We start from the raw sequence: 21,661 nt of genomic DNA, 5'->3' as shown, positions 1-21,661 counted from the left end.
GCAGTGTGTGCACATAGACGTGCATTAACGACGATACTCGGGATTTCGCACTTTTGTCTCGGGTCCGGTTCAGCTGTGCTAAGATTTTTTCATACGCAGGATTCGAAAGGCGAGAGAAGATCAATGCAGAAGGCGATATTCTGCAGTGTAATGTTTTATCAGGTGTGTCGTCGTAGATAAAATATCTATTCTTTGGTAAGGAATAGGATAAAAATTCGTTAACTGCATATTAAGAAAATGCGTAAATCGTTATCGTTGTGGAATAGAAAAATTACTTATCGGGGAACTACAACATATTTTTTAGAAAGTAACATGGTGATTAAACGCAGTGGGATATTTTCTTTTATATAATGTCATACAAGATATTCAAAGCAATTTTTGAGATTTAATTATTTTGAGCTAAAAAATAGTTATATAAAAAAAGATCGTAGTCGAAAGTCACACGTTGAATGGTTCGAATGTCATAATCGACGAAAAGTGAAAGAGAATAAGAAAAATGAAGACAGATTGAGAAGCAATTGAAAAGAGAAAGGTCATGACAACTCGGGAATGCGAATTATAATGCATCTTTTGCATATGACAAGATCAAAATTCGAAGCATATAGATCCTTATATAAGTATAAAAATATATATAAAATACAATTTTCATACAAATGTATAAAAATATAATTCCGTTTTATTTATATTTTCAAATTTTCTCGCTCCATTAATTTTTTACAGGCAATTTTTATGATATATTTTAGAAGTTTATTATATTTTTCTTCTATCCTCCATTGTACTTAATACTATTCAGTTGATAACTATGAAGTATTACATTATTTAAGTTAGTCGCATCCAATTGAATATCAAAGGAGTTAACACATATGTACCTCATTACATATTCTTTTTACTGAGACGTAAATATGCAGTTATAATTATTGTTAGTATTCTATACTAACAAGAACACTATTAGTGCCCTTCCAAGTAGGAGCATTTTCGTTAGTATCATTCGTAATTCAATACGTGATTTTTATTTATTAACAATGAAATTTAATTTTATATTAATGTTATATAACATTAACCGTAATTGAATACTACAATCTAAGCAGAGAGCTTTTATCCAGAATGTTGTTCTGGAACCCATTTTCAGAAATGCGATCTTAAGATACGTTGCAATAAGCTACCAATGCAATGAAATACTTTGCAGTATCATCGACCCACGATCATTATATGAAACTATACCTACCAAATATCATTCTGATTACTTGATAGTAATAAAAAATCATGACAATTGTGAATAATTTATGTCGGAAAGTCTTAAGCGAGGCAGAATAATGCCGAACAATGTCGTATAATGTCGTTCGGCCACCATATTTGCTACTGCGCTGCTATCTACCGATAATTTCAAATCTTCTTGATCGTGCTTCCATCTACTTCCTTTCTCTTTCAAGATGATGATGAAACTACGCATGTTGGAAAAAATGTAACAAGAGAATTGTCTCTCAGGGATGTTTCTTATCCACTACTTTGAATACGTCACATGTTCAAGTTTACGATAGAGTACGGACACGAAACACGGTACGTAGGGAACAATATTAACAGTTTGAAAATAAGCTCTGTACGACCGTAGTCGTTAGCTGAGAAGTGATCTATTCAAAGAAAATTGAATAGGTCTTACAGTTTTGGAGTGATTTCTTGCCCATTAAATGGGACGCACTTATCTGCCTTCCCTGGATACCTGGAAAATCCAGTGAAATTCTGACCTGGCACGTAGCTGCAATGCATTTAACCGTCGGCTGTTTTCGACTGTGATTCTCGTGTCTAAGTTTTGAAATATTTTTCAATTAGTGTGTACAAGTGCGTTATTCCTTGAATAATTCGATTAAAGTTATTGGTTTGGCATTCCGCGAAAAATTGGTATGTAAAGAAATGGCAAAGATCTCGAAGTCCTTCCTTTTTATACCAAACGAACAAAATGTGACTAGAGTTATAAATTTGTCAATGAATGCTTAGCACGCATGTGCGGTGCAATTACTGAGCTTAAACATCGTGGAATTTACAACCAATGCTGCTTAATTATATTCTCCAGTAAATATGACAAATTGATTTTTGTCTTTTTCTAACAGTTCGAATGAATTTCGATATGAAAAGTGATCACGTGGTTTTTTGTCATAAATAGTGTTGCGAGTTACGTGAGGAGTACTTTCGAGGAAGAATTACAGAAGTGGATTGCATCAATGTGATATTAAATAGTTTCCTGGTCGTATATTGCACGAAGGTATACCATATTTCAAATTACTATGTTCCCAGTGTACTTAAATCGTCGATAAAGCGACGTAGTTAATTGAACGTGACAATTTAAGTTCGGTGATCGATCGATTAATATAAATTGAAATTGTATATTTTATATACCATGATGTTTGTATAAGTAAGATTATTCATAGTGTACGAGAATAAACTAGTACATACGGATCGCTATATTTTTTTGTTGTACACATGCATTATATGTCGTTCATTATTCCCGTTATTGATTACCTGTGAGAGTGACCATGGATAGTAACAAGTTAAAATAATCTCAGAACAAAATCCCGGAGAAATAATCATAACTCGTTTATAAAAATGTAAAATGAAATTACAATTTAAGTCTAAAGATATGGACTAGTATGATTGGCAGGTGCTATATTCTTACTTAGAACGAAATATTAGTACTTACATAACTAAAAAGGATTATGTTTCATGGTGGATTGTATTACAGTGCTGAAAGAGTGTAGAGAAAATGACAGACCGAAGACAGATGAAGTTACGCAGTCGAAGAATAATGAAAATTTCTTTTTATTAATTGGATGAGTTGTATTTTTATCACTCTGTATCTAAAGTGTTATTCTAATAATTTATTAGTAACGTAGTGTTAATTATTTATTATTGATTAATTACTTTTATTAATTATTATTTTTTATTATTTGTTTTAATTATTTATTTGTTAAACATAAAGAAGTTCGAATTATATAAGCGACTTAGTACGTTTACAGTTAAATTTGGCGGCTAACTCCAGTGCAGTGTTAAATTGTCGCATAAATTTTGGAATTATTAGTGAACAAGTAATACTTCTTATCTCTTTGAAATAGTTAAATTCCAAATTTGAACAATTTTTATTGTTCGTTTAGCAATGAAATCGAAATCAAATAAAAAAAAAGCGATACAATACGAAGGCAGTGTTACCAATATTAATGAAGAAAATTCACTAATACGCAATTATAATATAAAGGCACAAGTGATCACAAACAGAATAAATTTCTATTATTTGTGAATATGGTAAAATAAATAAAGAAATAGATTGGATATTTAAGCTGGGCATATAGTAAGCAATATTAAGTGATAAATTATAATATGTTAACGAATGAAGTATAGATTTCTGTAAGGCATAAATAAGTTTCATTTGAACAAGTAAATGAATAAAAGTCGAAAAAAAGCGAATGATGTAACTAGTAATAGTCGAGAAATATTTGTAAGCATAAAGATTTTTTTCTCCCGGTACAGGTGAGCGATACACATCAAACAAAATGGACGAGTATGATAAGAAATTTGCTGAGATGCAAAAGTACATTCCGTTTTTGGAAGCGATGATAGAGCGACTGCAAAACGTTAAGGACAAATCGCGAGAAGTACAACTGCAGAAAATGCAAAGTCTACATGGGATCCTATCGAACAGCAAGAGGAAGTATGTTTCGCAAACCCCAAAAAGCATTCGTTTTTAATCAACGCAGCGTTTTGGTGACATTCAGTGTCTATGCGCTGAAACTTAAAATTTTAAATACAAAACCGACATCGGACAGAATTCTTTTAATTTACATTTTTAAGTTTTCGAACTTCTTAATTTTGTGGTATCGAATTTTCAAACTTTTAAGTTCTGAATTTTTGAACGTTCAAATTTTTTAATTTTCTTATTCTACAATTTTTATTTATTTTCATAGAAAACGAAATTTCCATCTGTTTACATCTTTTATTACGCGTATTTTACAACAATATTATTATTGCAAAAACTACGAAGTATACAATACTGTCATAAATCTAGAGTTACATTTTAAACCAGAAAGGCGTAAAATCCAAAATACAATTAATCATACTGTTATCGACAAAATAGGCTGAAGATTGAGACGTTGCAGCGATGCGAAGATGTTCTGCAGAAGTTACACAACAAAGTAGAAAAGGTAGATATATTAATTATCGTATTACAAACTTGTCTTACATTTTTGGTGCACTGAATTATTTATTTAAAAATATCAATTCCTAAAAGAATTTTAACTCTAGCTTTTAACTTTAGAATTAAAGAATTTTAGCCAAATCAAATTACTATTCAATTTACAGATTCAGTGAATCAAAAACTAGCACTTGGCTTTATGCTCTGTATGATACTAGTTTGCACTATATTCACAGAAGAAAGATATAAACGAGAATGTTTGTAAGTTCTTCCGTTAGTTCGAATACTATATGTATATGTATAATATATGAATGATAACTATACATATGCGCATAAATATTTCTATTTATACAATATTTAAATTGACGTATCAATATTTTAAAAACTGAAACAATAATGAAGAAATAATAATATTTCTTTAACAAACGGCTCTTTTATATTATTTCATATGCCGCATTTCAAATGCCGCGGGTATTGTCACCGTGCTTTGATAGAGCAAATTATAACTGTTGCATCGTTCTCCTTATCTTTTATATTTTATCAGTAGAAACTGGGTGTTCACATTTTTACGAAATGTTTTGTATTGCATTCTGTACACCGCTTTTTTCCAATGGCATTTCTATGATTTCATTATGTAAAAAATGTTAAAAATTAGTACTATAAAAAATTTATGGAATTTATTATGAAAATTCATGGAAATTATTTATAACTGTAATATGATGTAAAATATAAAAAATATTATACATCATTAGTTGATGTTTGTAGAAAAATGGTCAATGTACAGTCATTACTTTCTCTTTGTTTCCTTTTCTTTGAACAGACGTAGTTGCTTCGAATGATCCCTTTTTATTTTCTGTTCTTTATACTTTTGGATGTTTTCAGGCTTTCGTAGTGCATGTATTTTTTTGTTATTTTAATCATTCTAATCTGACACGAGTTTCAGGGAAATACGCCCGGATTGCATTTTCCGCATAAGAAAAGTGAATCTAGCTCCGCACAATGTTCAAAGTAAGTATCATATCACTCACACAATTTGTACAAAAATTCATTCAACAACTGCTCATATATAACTTTAAGTTCATCATTATGTATTATACACAATATATCGATGTATTCCTAAAATTAAAAGTAAACCAAAATCTATATTCAACTTTGTAAAACAGTGATGTTCATTGTTCATAATTCGAACATCATTGTTAAGCAGAAATTTCATTGTTATTCATTGTAATTTCATTGTATTATTATATAACAGATAATATATATTGTTGTAAAATGAAATATTACTAAGATAAGATATTGTAAAACGTCGATTGAATCCCTTTCAGTATGCTTGAAGATGTAAAGCCTCATACAGAAGATGTTATGGAGGACCGAGAGATCCACGAGACGCCAGCCAGTCCAACTCCTCCGGTTAGCCCAGACTCGGGTTCTCAAGTGGCGCCGATAATAATTCCTACTGAACGCAGTCTAGATTTCGATGACAAATCTGACAGCAAACCAGCCTCTCCCGACCCCATAGAAACTTTACCAACCAAAGCTCCCATCATCATACCTACAGAGAGGACGAGTAACGATGTACCTCCCTCGCCACAGTGTTTATGTAAAAACGGAGATAATGTGTCGTTCACCGAATGGGATATGCTCGAGGAAAACGAAAATCACATCTCGAGGAACAAAAATTGGCAGACGATCATTACTTCTAGCCACGATGGTGTTACTGTAACCAAAATGGTTGAAAGTAATCTGTCTCCAAAGGTGAACGATGGCAGATCTCACATGCCTATATCGATGCACCCGTCTCGACAAATACAAACCGTACCAATCCCCTCTCTGGGCGGTTCCAGAAGATTGTCGTCGATGTTAGAAAAGAATCGAATGATGGGAGTAAACATGGATCAGGTTTCGTTAGAATCTAGCTCTGAATCACCTGTTAATATGCCTGATGCACAGTTGAAGTCACCTGATTTGGAGATTTTGTTCCCAAAACTTTGTAAGAATACTTCACTTCGGTCAAAGGAAATTTCGAGGCCTGGTTCCAAACCATCAGCACCATTGTTGCTCTCACCACCTCCCGTTTCTACAGAACCGCCATTGTCCATGGAAGATCTGGCTGAGTTGTTGAACGAGGAAGATGATAGCAAGATGGAAAAGAAGGGTGATAGGTTAAGAGAGGATTCAGGTAAATTCAAGAAGGATAAACAGGAATTAGGTGGGAATGTTAAGGATCCAAAGATATCTAAATCATTTCTACTAACACAAGAGGATATTGATAGCGAGAGTGAGAGACGGTGGGAAGAGATAGACAAGCATATAGTTAAGTTAACCAGTAGGAAATGTCTACCCAGTAGCTCAAAAGTCGACCCTCTCAAGTCTGGTGAAACTAAGGGATCACCTCAAGGTAGTTTAGGTCATGGTTCTAGTTCGTTTGTGACGTCTACGTCTATCGACAACAGAAATGTACCATCTTCACCTAATTCCAAGGCAGAGCCTCGTTTTGCGGATAACTACGAGCGCCATCCTCGTCAGTTGCGTGACAACCAGGGCCATGATATAGACAAACTTAACATGCACAACATACACTGTCGACCCGACGACGACATGTCCAATCAGATACATCATGGTGGTTCGGCCAAACCGGATGACAGAAACACTGTGTTGTATCAAAGACGTCAGGGGAACATTGGGGCTGAGATGGTGCCACCTAGGATAGACACCGATTTCAGAATGGAAGGACCTGAGTACTTCAATAGACAAGTAACAAACCAAGGCCACTGGCCTTCCATGCACCCACCCGTAAATACGAATGATTATTGCAACAACCAGTGGCCATCGTCTTCCAATTTTAGCGGTATGCCTAGTTCTCCTGCCCAAACTTATCCACATACGATAGGTATGCCACACCAAGAGATGTGGAACATAGGTGCCAATAGAGAGTCCATTCATATGGATCCTCATCAAATGAACGAGGGCCAGATAAGGCATAACCAGTTCCCTCCAAACATGAACGCTGGTATTAGACCTCTAATGAGTCCCAATACGAGATGTCAGGATATGAATCATATTCCACGATCAGACGATATACCCAATGTGGACGTACCTAACGTACCTACTATACAGCCTTTAATATCACCTACGAGGTTTCCTATTGGGTCACAGTACAGGAACTTTCAGGGAGAGAATAGGTCTTATGAGCCGCCTTTTGATAGAGGAATGGAATATCCTCACCAGAGGCAGCCATGGGATTCTCCGATTAATCGACCAAATGATGTACCATATAGACCAGAGAACGAAGTTCCTTGTGGTGTAATGGGGCCTGTAGAAGGTCCTTCAGGGCCATATCCGAGGCCCAGCACTCCCTGTCCTTGGAACAGAGACAGGGACCGCAATGGTAGAGGGCGTAACACGTATTACAATGAAAGGAATAGAGGAGAATCTAGGAATAATTTCAATCGTGACAATCGTAGGCCTGGTCCTAGGGACAATCATAGTGAGCGAGACAACTGTAATAGGTTCGGTAGGGACGCTAGAAACATATCTGACCGTGATCCAAGAGTACGCATGGAGCACAATTTAAATAATCAAAGCTCCAACCAGTCGAGGGATAATGGTACCTCGGTGAGGGATCCTCGGTTGGCTAAGGATAAACATTTCCCATCTCACAAAGGTAAAGATAGTAGTTTCAATGAGAGGGATCCCAGAAAACGTTCGACGGGACCAGCGACTGCAACATCGACGTTCAGGAAGATCAAGGAAAAACCCAAATCTCCTCCAAAGCCAGTTGATAACCATAAACGTGTGGACACGGAAAATAGTACTAAACATACACAAGAGAAGACAATTAAAGACAAGATGCAGTCACCTTTGGAGAGTTTGTACGGAGTTATTGACACGAAGGCCAAGTCTGCACAAGGCTATTGTTTACAAAATTTTAAGATTCCTAAAATAAAACGTAACGAGCCATCAGAGTCGCCCACGTCAAGTCACATTTCTGAGGAAATTAAAGAGTGTTCTTTGGAAAAGCAGGATAAAGCAAGTAAAGCTGCTAAAAAAGACAAGCAAGATGTAACTGCGGAAGTGAGCAGTAGCAGCGATAGGAATGTTCCCCCTGAAAATTGGAATGAAAGTAATATAGTCACTGATAAAAAAGAGGAATTGAAAGAAGATAACAGTTTTAGGGAGACTCCTGTAGAGGAGAATAGTAATGTTAATATTTCTGAATTAGATTTTATCAGTACTACTTCCTCCAAATTACCCGATAATATTGAGAAATCTAAGAAGGAGGGAATAGAAGGATCCAAGTCAAAAGGCGAAATGACTCAGGAATGGATAGAAGCACTAATTAGAAAATCGTTTGAATTTGGCGAGGGAAAGAAATTCGTCGAACACGCGAAATTCATGCAGAAGCTGGGAGAAGTATTGCAGGCGAAGAAGTTGAAGAAGATCAAGAGGATCATTGAATCAGAATCAGAGAGTAGCAGTTCGGATAAAGATGATACTCCTGAGACGAAGAAAGTTCAGACGAGGAAGAAGCGACGAGTAATTTTTTCGGATAGTTCCGATGAAGAGTCTTTTGCTGAAAAGCTTGGTATTCTAAAAACCGCGAACAAAGAATTGATTAAAGGTACATCAATAGATAACCAGGAAGAAAAAACAAATACAAATATTGCGAAAGTAACTCCTAATATTGAATCTTTAGATCTTTCGAAAAAAGGACCAGATCCTAAAAATGCTACCATTAAAGAAGAGATTGCAGGTATAGAAACACAAAACGTTGCTGAAGAGAAGAAGGAGTCAAATGAAGATGAAATAAATATAAACAAGGAGAAAAATGTTTCAGAAACACCTAAAGAGATCACTAAGGATGAATTAGCTGAAGATAAAGAGGTTGTTTCAAAGGTACCAAAAGCGAAAGCAAAGAGGAGGAACTCCCTGGAGATGTTGCAAGAAGATATTAGGGAAATGTTCATCAGTGATGATGTTGTGGCAGCAACTGGTTATCGATTATGTAGAGCACAAAAAGAAAATCAAAATAATGCAGGTACGAGTACTTCCAATCAAAGTACTACGAGCATAAAGAAGGAAGAATCGAATAAGCGTGATTTGGATGTAGATTCTGATGTAGAAGATACTGTGGTTTCGTCCAAGCAGAAGAAATCTACAAAATTACGTGTTTCTGACGAATCAAGTAAGCCTAGAGGTAAATCAAAGAAAGAGATGCAAAGAATCACTAGACAACATTCAAAACAATATAATCAAAGTTCAGATAGTGAAGAGGATCAACCATTGGCGCTGAGAACAGACCTAATTCAAAATTCTAGTTCATTGTCTAATCAAGAAACATCTAATGAAGATTCTGAGGTACTAAGGCGAAGCAAACGTATTAATAAGGAAACGATAAAAGAACCACGAGTAGTAGTTGAGAAGACAAACATTTCTAAATTGGAATGTTCTAAAGTGATGTTCGATAGCTCATCTGATGAGAGTTTTGGGATAGATGTGTCTGAACTGGCTGCAGCTGTGGACATTTCAATTCATCCTGATAAGCAGTCTGAATCTGAGGCAGTAGAACAAACAGAGAAGAAGAAGAATGTTCAAACATCTTCTAGAAAGTCTACAAGGAAGAAAGGAAACGAACTGCTGAATGAAAGTAAAGACGATGTTCAATTTACTGATGAAGAAAGTATTACATCTGATATTTCTATGTCGAGTAGCATAACTTTTAGCAAAAAGACAGATGTTATTTCAACTACAGTGGATACTAGTGGTAATGAGAAGTTATTGAGTAACATTTTAGTGGGATTAGTACCAGTAAAGAATGATGCAGATAAGGACTCATCAATAGCGGACAAAGGAAGCGACGCAGACGTCGATGATGATGTTAGCGATCAATTACCGGCTGAATCAAGCACGAAAAAGTCTTCAGCGAAGAAGAAGAAGAAAAAGTGTAATTGGCAGATGGGTATTTTGTCCAAAAAAAGAAGGAAGAAGACTCTTACAGCTTCATCTTCCAAGGATGACTGTGAGCTTAATGCTAGCTCTGAAATAGATATTTCTAACAAAGGAGATTCTATTTCAGAAAATACAACAAGCAAAGACAGTAGTTTAGCCAATAATACAAAGCAAAATATTTCAAAGAAGCTTAAGAATGATGTTAAAGATACTAATTCTAGTGAGATTCTACAAGATAATTCGAAAGACAAAAAAGAAGAAGTATCCATAATAACATCTGATCCTACAGAGAAGAAAAAATCTTCTTTAAGTAAAGTTTGTTCTAATGAACAGTTATTGGAAAAAGATAACGAACAAACCAACTGTAACGCTGAAAAGAACGTCGTTAAGAATAAAATTGATCCAGATAGATCTTTTTTTGAGTTAGATGTAAAAAAATTAATTGATTACGCTTGGACAGGACAAGAAAAGTACAATTGTTTGCTCTGTTTGTTTATTGGTAAAAATATTGTTCACCATTACAAATTAAGCCATCCTGGAAAGGAAATTCTGATTTCCAGATTGAAACAGTCGGATGCTCTATTAGCTATTCAAAATGCGAATGACAATAATGTAGAAAATTTGTCAATGGAACCTCTTACAGAAGAAATCTGTAAATTTCGTTGCAGATTTTGCTTTTTGTTCAGTGAAGGAGCTGCCAAGGTTGCAATGGAAGCATTTTATGAACATTGTACTACTCACACAGGAGAATACAGGTTTCGATGCAATAGTTGTCCTTATCAAACTGTAGCCAAGTCCTCCATGAGAACTCATTATTATAAAGTATGTCGCAAATTCAAAGATACTTTTGTTGAAGCCATAACTGAAGATGAAATACCTGCTGAAAATCGCATTTATGGTTATTTATGCTCATGTTGTAATTTCGTTCAATTAAAGAAGTCCAATATGGAGGAACATGTTAATCTATGGCATAAGGACGATTTGAGTGTTAAGATTGTTAAGATAAACATGTCCTTAGATGTAGTTGAAGAAGAATTTGATGAACAAGTTGATGTACCAGAGAAAAAGATAAAAGTAGAAGTAACCCAGTCAAATTCAAAGAAAGGATCAGTAAATGAAATAAAACTGATTGAACAGAATGACGATGATATCACTGAAATAGAAGTGATAAAGAAAGATGAAATGTCTAATGACGGGGATAAGAAAATAAAAAATGTACCTGAAGTTAAACATCAAGAAGAGAATCATTCTGAACCACAAGTTACTATTGATGATGAAAACAAGAAATCACCACAAATGGATATGGATTCCAATTTACCATCAGGAAATCTGAATGTATTCGTTTGTCCACCAGAGTTGGAAAAGAAAGAAGTAGAAATTCAGCTCGAGCGTAAAAAGAAAATGCAAGAAATTATTCAAAACATTGGCATTAAATTACAAAGGGACGCATCTAAAAAAGGTTTGTCCATTATAGATAAATTGAAGGATAAAATGAAGACTGATTTAACAGCAGCAAATAACGAAACTGACTCAAATGTAGTATCAAATTCTTCAGACAAAAGTCCAATTAATATTACGACTTCACTGACTCCATCAATGCCACCTCAAAGTAATACCACTGAATTGCCTTGTAACTCTGAAATTCCTTCACTGATAGATTCAGAGAAAAATCTATCATTGACTGAAGGAACTTCAAATGATAAACAACTTGAGGATAGTACTTCGCAAAAACAATCATTTGGCACAAAATGTAATTCAAAGTCTACATCTGAAACAAATCTAACAAATTCAATGGCCAAGGTTCCATTGGCAATATTGGATGCAAAGAAGAATGAAGAAAGCGATGTGGAAACTAGTGATAATGAGAATATGAGGCATAGTGCTCCTATTTATGACTCTGATTCTAGTAGCGAACAGTCAGATAGTGAACTGCCTACTGATGTTAACATGATCTTGAAGGAAACTTCAAGTATGAATGCATCTTGTAAAGATCCAATGTTTACCACTATACAGAGACTTGCTGCTCAACTTCAAGCTACAAAACAAGATGAAACTTCTTCTAAACCTGAAGGCTCTAAAAGAGCGTTTTCTTTTGATTCTATTCCCAAATCACCAGATGTTGTTCCTATATCTAGTATTAAAAAATTTGTCGGGAAAAAGGAAAATAGATTCCACGAGATATCGCATGATTCGCACGACGATAGTAATCCACCTAAGAACTTGATCCGTTTGAGACGCCTAAGTGGAGATATGCTGTCGGTACCCATGCAATTTTTAGACGTCCAAGAAGATCTATCTCCGATAAAGAACGGTATGTATAAATATATAAATGCTAAAATGATATGTGAATCATTGTTTGACATTTTACGAAAGTATTTTATATATTAGATGTGAGTCAATCCAGTACTTCAGATACAATGGATTCCATGTTGAAATCAGATGTTGAAGAAGAGTGTTCATTCTTGAAAATCGAAAATGTAGTTAGTCTTGCACCAAGAGCTGATGGGGCCGAAAGTCCCATTGTAAGTCATTACATACGATATTTATTCAAAATTTTTTCACTTGTTTCAAACTATATATGTACAACTTTCCTTTTATTATCATTACAGATAAATGATATAAGAAAAGCAGTTGAAACTGTCCCCAAAGATACTCCCATAAAAAGCAAGGGGGTATCTTTATTGAAAAAGTCTAATTCGCCTCTAATTTTAAAGAGATTTAATGCTGTATCTATTACGCAGACATTAACGAGGAATATACAGACAGTGCAATCTGCACCAGAAACAGTAAAACTAATTCCAGTGAAGAGTCTATCCCCTTCTCCAGTTGTAACCACCACACAACTTACCACCAATTTCATTCCAATTGCTCCAAAATCAACAATTATTCAAATAGATAGTAAATTGCCTTTAGTGACTCCGTCGCAATCGTCGCAGAATTTGAATTACAAAATCGTCAAACTTGTTCGAACGCCAGCTCTAATAAAACCAAAAGAACCTTTAGCCACAGTCTCGGCAGTTAAATTAAAATCCGCGGATGCATACAAAGCGATGTTGAAGACTACTAAATTGATTCATTTGTATAAGTGCATGGCACGTGATTGTCGCTTCAGCACTGATGTATTGTCTATATATCATCAGCACTATCTTCAACACGTAAATCACGCCGAAAACACGATGATGCCACCGCCATTTGATTACCAGAAATGTGCATATTGTTACATGATATTGGAGGATTGGAATCAAATGAAAACGCATATCGATGAAAAACACGCGCATTGCCGTTACCAGTGCATGTACTGTTTTTATAGAGCTATTGTACCTTCTTACGTGCAAATACATCAGGTATGACGATACAATTTTGTAATATTGTAACTTTTGAGGCAATTGATTTTTATGTTTGACACATATTTAATTTTTATTTACAGATAATGACTCACCCTAGAAATCGTGGCCTTCTACTTGGTAATCCCGTGAAAGAAATACCATCAAAAGAAGAAGTCAATCGACACGACACCATATATCCTTACGTGTGCCAACATGGTACGATTTATATTTACATTATTTGTCTTCTTTGAATGAAGAACGCTACGTAATATTACGCTATTTATCATCTCTGAATGAAAAATTAAACTCATGAAAATACATTTACAGATTGCGGGAAGTTCTTCTTTGTTCCCGAATCTTTTGTAGCGCACTTAAAAAATAAACATGGAACGCATCTTTCTGGCTATAAGTGTCACGTGTGTCGTACTACTTGCATGAAAATCGATCAATTAATGACGGTAATATTCTTAATTTATTTGATTAACGGTTACTAAATTTTTATAATCATTTTTATGAAATTAAATCTTATAGCACTACAGAACGCATGGATTTTACAAGTTTCAATGTCTGTATTGTTTGAATGGCTCGGACCACTTGAGCGAACTGCATAATCATTTGAGCACGTTTCATTGCAATCGATTACCACAGGTTCTTGAGCGAACTCTCCCTCTTCAGGTAAAATAATTTTGTCAATGAATTAAATTATAAATAAACCAATATTTTATGAATGTCATTTTAAATGTTTCATTTCAGCCAATACGAAACAAGGACGTGATGGAACAATTAATTATAAGAACATTAGATGACACTTTGAAAATCACAGAAGAAGTGATTGACCTGGAGAACGAAGGCGAGCACAATAAAGAAGCTGATACAGACATTGTTAACACGTCTTCGTCTCACGCTACAGTTTTTCCTCAATTATCTAATGATGTAAATTTGTTGAATAAGGACGAAAACGAGGCGTTAAATAAATCCTTTTCGAGGTTATTTGGAAATGCCAATAATTCAAATAGCTCTCTCAATGCTAAAACCTCACAACATGAAAAATCATTAAATGAGAGTTCCAACGATAGTACAGTGAGCAAGATATTCGAAAGTTGTTTAATGAATGACTCGGACGTTTTGGCAACGCAGGTTTCAAATGGAGAATCCGCAGACAAAAGTTTATTAGATAAATCTAAAAAGACCAATATTCTGGCTGACAAAAGCACTGTGGAGCCAACAGAAGCTTCCAAAGGAACTTTTGATTGCAGCGACGAATTTATAAATATCAATTTACTGGACAACCCTGATTTCCTGAAAAAAGTCAATCATTCTATTAATATAACTCACATGAATACTTCATCCGCTACGGAATGTAAAATGGAAGATAGCGACATTGAAATTGTAGATATCGACGAAACGGAAGTTATTCCAATAAAAAATATAAAATCCGAATCGAACAAAAAGGATAGCATTGACGTAAGTGAGATACAAAATATAAATCCAAAAAAGGATGTAAAAGAACAATCTTCCAGTGATGTCAGAGATTCAATCGCATCTTGCGATGCTAAGGAAGATTCCACCACGAAAACAGATAAACCTTTAACTCTAGATGATATTAAAGACACTGGCTTCTCAGGGACACAGTTATACAAGTGCGGCTATGAAACATGCGATTATAGCTCACAAACTGCTCTTCAGTTAAAGACGCATGTAAAAGAATGTTCATTGAGGGGCGAAAATAAAAACTTGACCTGTGCTCATTGTAGCAAACGTTTTTTGAAAATTGGATTTTTATTAGAGCACTTAAAGTCACATGGACTAAAACGATTTGGTTGTTCATTGTGCAAAATGAGATGTACAGTGGGTTACCAAGCAATGGCGCATATGAAGATGAAACATAAATGTGCATATAGTAAATTAGTTCCGGCTGATCCAAAAAATCCATCCGTTGATGGGTTGTTCATCGTACAACCTATTGTAAGTACATTTTATACAGTATGTCGCAAAAGCACAAAATTATATGTATATAAATATTTTGTTTATTTTGTACAGCGTTACAATGTAGATCGTAAAGGAAGAAAGCGTAGAAGTAATACAAAGTCAAGTGAAAAAGGTACTGAGAAAGTTGTAGCAGACACTGAGAAATTCAGCTTCAGTCCTGATGAAATAGATTCTTTGCCGCTTCAAGCGATCTACAACCGTGTAGTGCAATGTGCAGTGTGTCCATACACGACGAAAGTGCGTACGAACATCATCAGACACTTGCGATTACATGCAAAAGACGAAAGTGTGCCAGAAAGTGGACCTGTTAATCCTGTGCCTTGCTTGGATAAGAAGGAACGAATGTTTGATAAAATGGTCAACTTAGCAAGTAGTTCTCATCAAAATGGTCGGATGGGAGGGAAATCTAAGGAGACTAACAAAAATAATGAAGATGAGTTCATCCCAAAATTTGTACCGGAGCATAAGAGGTAGGTATATCTTCTAAAACCGGATGTTATAACAATATGGATGTTCTTGCAAGAATGAGAGTAATTCTTGTCACATGCAAAAGTGTTCAATATTTTTTCACTTAATTTGATGAGTTTTGGGAGTGAATCGAAGGATGAAAATTGGCAATGTTTTCCTATAATAGATACGTGTGTGGTGTAGCTGAATGCAATTATTTAACGGTCGATGAGGCGATGTTACGATGTCATTTAAAGGCTTTGCATTCTGAGGAACAATATTTCCGGTGTCCTCATTGTCCACAACCACCACCAGGTCAAGAAGGATTAAATATAGCAATTGATAAAATGGCCGTTCATTTAAAAATGCACGATACCAGACTTTATAAATGTTCTCACTGCAACCATCATCATTATCATAGGTACACAATGTTTATGCCTCACATTTGGTTAATAATGCACCGTTTGAGTCACAGGTTATAAGCACGATGTATTTAAAAATTAGATGGAATAATATATTTTTGAAACATTTGACAAGAATGCGAAGTGAACGTTAATAAAATATACGTTGCATGTGCTTGTCAAATGTTTAAAAAGACTTATTCTCTTTGCTTCATTTTCTATGCTTTCTAATAGTAACAAAACATTGCCTAGGCACGTTGTGGAGAGACATCTTTCTGACAAACATCCCGAGAAAAGACCTTTTGTGAAAGTAATTAGAGAGTTGGAAAACACAGAGAACAGTCAACAATCCATACAAGAAGAAGTCAAAGAGGAAGTACCAGATCCGGATGGAAATCATTGGAAATGTAACTTCTGCGACTATAAGTGTGTGTATAAAGCGGAAATGGCTAATCATACGTCTGTGACACATGATGAGAAGAGCCAATACAAATGTAATTCGTGTTCCTTTAAAACAAATGGGAAAATCATGTTAGAACAACATATTAATAGCAAGCACCCTAACGATTTAAATGTTGATTATATTTTAATGTATCAACGAATAAAAGGGGTGAATAAGAAAAGTACAGATAATGTAGAGCAGACTGGACAAGAAGAACCTTTTGATACTACCCCACTTTGGAGAAGAGACATGCCTCGAATTAGACATATTCGCGGAATCCTTCTTGAAGAAGAAGACGAAATGTCCACTGAATCTTCTTTAAAGTTAGGAAAACGAAAGAGTGACACAGACTTGGTCACTAAACCGGCTAAAATAAAGCCGGGGAAATCTAATTCATTAGATGACACCAAACAAACGAAAGAAAAATCTAAGCGGTCGTTGTCTTGTGACAAAGTATCGGCAGAAGTGGAACCTGCGACTAGTACGTCGAATACGACAGAAAAAGCTAAGGAAACTAAATCTAAATCAATTGAAGACAACGATTTCAGTGAATCGGATATTGGAAGATTTGGTCCTTATGGGAAAGCAGATGGTAATATGTATGTCTGTACTTTGTGCACGCAGTTTAAGACGAAATATAAACATGATATGAGGGATCATCTTTACAGAGAATTGAATTACGCAAGGTGAATACTTTTATAGTTTCGTTCTGTTATTTCGAAGTTATATTTTTCCTTTATTTAACCGTTTGAGTATCAAGCAGCGCGATCGCGCTGTTTAGATTTTGTGTCGAGAAGTCCCAGTACATTTGAACTCTACAGACGATTGACGGTATTTTGTATTTCATTGTTATCTTCTCAATAATTTTTATTGAACAAAACTTGAAATATTTAGAAACTAAAGTAAGCATGTATAATAATATGGATGTATTTCATAAAAATAACAAATATGATGAGCGCTATTGCGCCGCTTGTTTCTCTTTGCAATCGATTAAAACAAGCACTATCGCGCTGTTCGGTATTTTTCGACCCTTTTTTTTCAAAGACCCCTAGGATTCAAATGGTTAATATAAAAATATTTCAGATGGCATTGTAAGGAATGTGGATATTTGTCTGTAAACCGTAATGCCTTGTTGAAGCATTTTAGTAAACACCATAATGGGGAACGTCATAATCACGAACCATTATCTCCAGACGATGATATCGAAGAATGGGTAAGTTAGTCGCTTGACAAAAATTATATTATTAAAAATTCATGATATTATACAACAATTTTAAATGTATTTTTTGTTGATTATTTTAATGTGTAGGTTGGCACATTATTGAAGAGACAAACACTGATGATGAAAGGACTATTAGCCAAGGAACATGCAAGTGATGCAGAATGTTCTGCAACTACAAGCATAACTGGAAATAATTCAAAACCATCTTCTGCTAAAACTACCCAAAATACTGTAACCAAAACCCCTAAAACTGGAAATACTACTAGCAAGTCTGATAACAAGCAAGGCAACAAAGAACAAACTCCAGAAAACACTATAAAAGTGCAAGTTGAGGATAATAAAGATAATGCAGCTCCCATTACCGATGTAAGGACTGAGAGTGGATGCTCGAAGAAGAAACCTGGGAAAATTACCGATATAGAAAAAGGTAAATGTCTTCAAATAAAAAGAAACTCTTATGTGATCAAATTTTATTTGCGTTTACTGCCTCGTTTTGTTGGACAGACTATATATAAAATTAATTACAACTTTTTATATAGGCAGGCCAGGTGAAGAGGGAGAGAAGCCATTCACCTGCAAACATTGCAATATGACATTCTTCCGACGGCGTGGCTTCAAACTGCATGTACAATTGACACACTTAAAACGACTTGGATTTATCTGTCCTTACTGCGATCGTAGCACGAACTCGGAGGGTTTAATGCGACAACATATTCGTTCTAAGCATCCCGGTTGTCCCGAGAAAATAGTTGAAAATCCGGCAGCTGGCGGACCAGAATTGCCGGAAGAATTTTGGCGACAGGAATACGGAATCGTGTTTCCGAAAAGGAAGAGAAAACGAAAGACACAGATGAGTGGAGGAGAAGTCACGGAAAAAATTGATGATTTCAATATTGAACCGCAAGAAAAATGCAACTTGTGCAATTTTACCGCTATGAATACGACTGGCCTCAAAATACACATGAGGATACACATGACTAAACATATACTGAAATGCTTTTATTGTAGTTTCACTGCAGCGACAAAGTCGGAAATCTGGGAACATTGGGAGGTCAATCATCCGTTTTCGCCATTTAAAGTCGAAGACATATCACCATCTGAATCGTCTAGCGAATCTACAGAGATGGAGCTTGATAAAAAGACTATCACTGAGGATTACAACAACGATATAGAGGAGGAACAGATTTCTGACGCGAGAGAGGATGAATCGATTTACTATTGCTATTATTGTTCCTTCCGTAGTAAGTATTTGAGCACGGTACAGAATCATTGGGACATAATGCATAATGAATCAACATCGCAAACCGATGCTCTTAAAACGAAGTCGAATCCATTTAGATATAAAGAGGTAAGTGTTTCAACAAAATCGTTGACGAAGGCTCAATGCTCGAAAACACAAGTTGGAAGTCCCTACGAATTATATTTACAACAATCGCATAGTGACGTGCGAGAGATGGAGAGTTCTGGATCGAAACAAGAGGGTTGGATTTGCCAGTGGTGTAACGAGTTATGTGACTCTGAGGTCAAAATGAAGACACATCATAGTATGTTCCATTCGCATTTGCCATTAAATTTCAGGAAACAAGAACAGATTGAATTGTCTCGAGGATACGTTTGTCCTGATTGTCCGTTCACCACAATGTTTATTAATGTAATGAAGAACCACGTGTCCAAACATATAAACCTATTTAAATGTAAGTACTGTGAAAAGTCTTTCAGCTGTCCTTCGGAAGTCTCCACGCACAACAGCGAAGAACATCCTGGAATGGAACTAAAAATAGAAAGTATTCCGAATTATGAGTCTTTGCTGGAGGAAATGATGATTAAAGTGAAATGGCAGAAGTTTGAGCCGATTTCCGACAAAAATGAAAATTCAGACCCGTCAAGGTCAGAATTACCGCGGAAAAACAATGCAGTGGCAAAAAAATCTACGACTAAAAGTGCATTTCGTCATAATGCTATACCATGCAGAATAAAGGCGGTAGCTAGAAAATCGACTAATCCACATTCGAGATATCTTATCAGTAACAGAATACAAAACAAACAACAAGAGGCGAAAAGCAAACAGTTTTCCTATTATGGCGCTCCCATAAGTCCCGTTAATTTAGCCAAGTTAAACACGTACATGGTAGTTGGGGGTCATCGAATGAAAGTAAATTGTACCACCCTTGCACAGTTAATCAACATCAATCCAGAAATAATATTAGAAGATGTTAAGAGTGATATCAAAAACATCCCAGCACTTAAAAAATTGAAATAACAAATGGAAATATAGAAGGAAACGTATTGTTTTCCACACTATCGACGCTGTTTAATGTAATATAATGAATGATATATAAATATTTATTGCGTGACTATTATTGGTACAATGATCAATAGTAACCAAAGTAACTCACGGTATTATACATGCTTCTCTGCGACGTTATACTTAAAAGATACTATAATAATGGATGAATTTTTATAAAATTCATCGATTCTCTCGTATTATGATGAGTAATTGTAGATAATATCCTCACATTTGATCGTTTCATAGTTACATATTTTGTGCTTATATTCATCATTAGTGTATATTTAAAAATTCTGAGAAATATGAAAAGAATGAATATTTGTACTTCCTGCAAGATTACGTTGCTCTTTTATAAGTTATCTTATTGCAGAATTGGAATTATATAAAAAGAAAAGGTTTTCATATGTACAAGAATTATATTTAATTATATTCAATGTAACAACAATTTGCCATCTGGACTTTATCGATATTGTACATATACTTTGCACATATATTTCTAAGTAAACACAATATAAAAATTTGTGAAATAGGGAGACAAATCGTGCCATGCTATAAGCTGGTAAAAATTCTGAAAATCAAAACGCAAAATTTTAACATGGAAACTGTAAATAAAAATCTATCAATATTCATCTAATTGATGAATATTGAATTTATTTATTTTGGAATATGTAAACTCTCTTAGTATAGATATCTTGATTTTTTACAAATAATGATATCGTAATAATGTTATTTTTAAGTACTTACACTTAATGTCGAGCAGTTCTGTCATGTTTTATTAACTCGAAACGTTTGTTAAACGATTTTCAGGAAATATTACTCATGCATATATCAACTCAGGAATAATTAAACACAATGAAATTAAATCTGGATCAAGAACAATTTTTAAATGATATGTATAAAAAATTAATTAAGATTTAACACGTAAGATTTAACGTTTATCGATGCTGAAAAATTGTTATCGGTGGTAATGATAGTAATAGTAGTAGTAATAATAATAATAATAGTAATAATAATAATAATAATAATAATAATAATAATAATAATAATAATAATAATAATAAAGTATTTACTTATTAACTTATTTTGATAAAACTTAGACCTTGCTTTAGAAAAGTATCGGTAAATAAGAATTTTACGTGTTAATAAAATATGTAAAGCTTTTGTTGTGCTGAGTTCTGTGCTCGAATTTTAAAATTAATCATTTAACATCGAATGTAAGATGAAAATACAAGACTGAGTGTCCTGTAAGTAGTTTAATTTACAAGAAAAATTGTAAATATCGTGGGATTGTAAATATAGAACTACACATAAATATTTTTGATTTTTATAATAACAGTGGTCGTCATTTGTATTTTACATTCTTCACAACGTAGTAATCAAAGTCTAAGTATACGTCACCGTGAAAATGATATTTATACAAA

At 34.6% G+C, this 21,661-nt stretch overlaps 1 protein-coding gene across 9 annotated transcripts; it reads left to right on the top strand.

The window, feature by feature from the left end:
* Positions 1-11: 11 nt before the first annotated feature.
* Positions 12-21,573, top strand: LOC100643205. 9 transcript variants are annotated; one of them, XM_048407953.1, is made up of 19 exons: positions 12-162; positions 1,431-1,557; positions 2,159-2,257; positions 3,517-3,697; positions 4,121-4,187; positions 5,115-5,185; positions 5,503-12,437; positions 12,515-12,648; positions 12,736-13,470; positions 13,554-13,668; positions 13,780-13,910; positions 13,984-14,127; positions 14,206-15,417; positions 15,493-15,911; positions 16,076-16,309; positions 16,542-17,417; positions 17,815-17,944; positions 18,041-18,380; positions 18,493-21,573. In XM_048407953.1, exons 4-19 carry the CDS (start codon positions 3,540-3,542, stop codon positions 20,211-20,213), a joined length of 13,422 nt encoding a protein of 4,473 aa, XP_048263910.1. In that variant the 5' UTR covers positions 12-162; positions 1,431-1,557; positions 2,159-2,257; positions 3,517-3,539; the 3' UTR covers positions 20,214-21,573. The 9 variants fall into 9 exon arrangements, with proteins under 9 accessions (XP_048263910.1, XP_048263909.1, XP_003397288.2 ...); XM_048407952.1 differs by lacking the exon at positions 2,159-2,257; XM_012311059.3 differs by lacking the exons at positions 12-162; positions 1,431-1,557 and adding an exon at positions 1,583-2,067.
* Positions 21,574-21,661: the final 88 nt, after the last annotated feature.

The sequence above is a fragment of the Bombus terrestris genome, chromosome 8 (genome assembly GCF_910591885.1).
Source record: "Bombus terrestris chromosome 8, iyBomTerr1.2, whole genome shotgun sequence".
Classification (NCBI taxonomy): domain Eukaryota; kingdom Metazoa; phylum Arthropoda; class Insecta; order Hymenoptera; family Apidae; genus Bombus; species Bombus terrestris.
The sequence above is the reverse complement of the archived record's forward strand: the minus strand, read 5'-3'. Positions and strand labels throughout refer to the sequence as shown.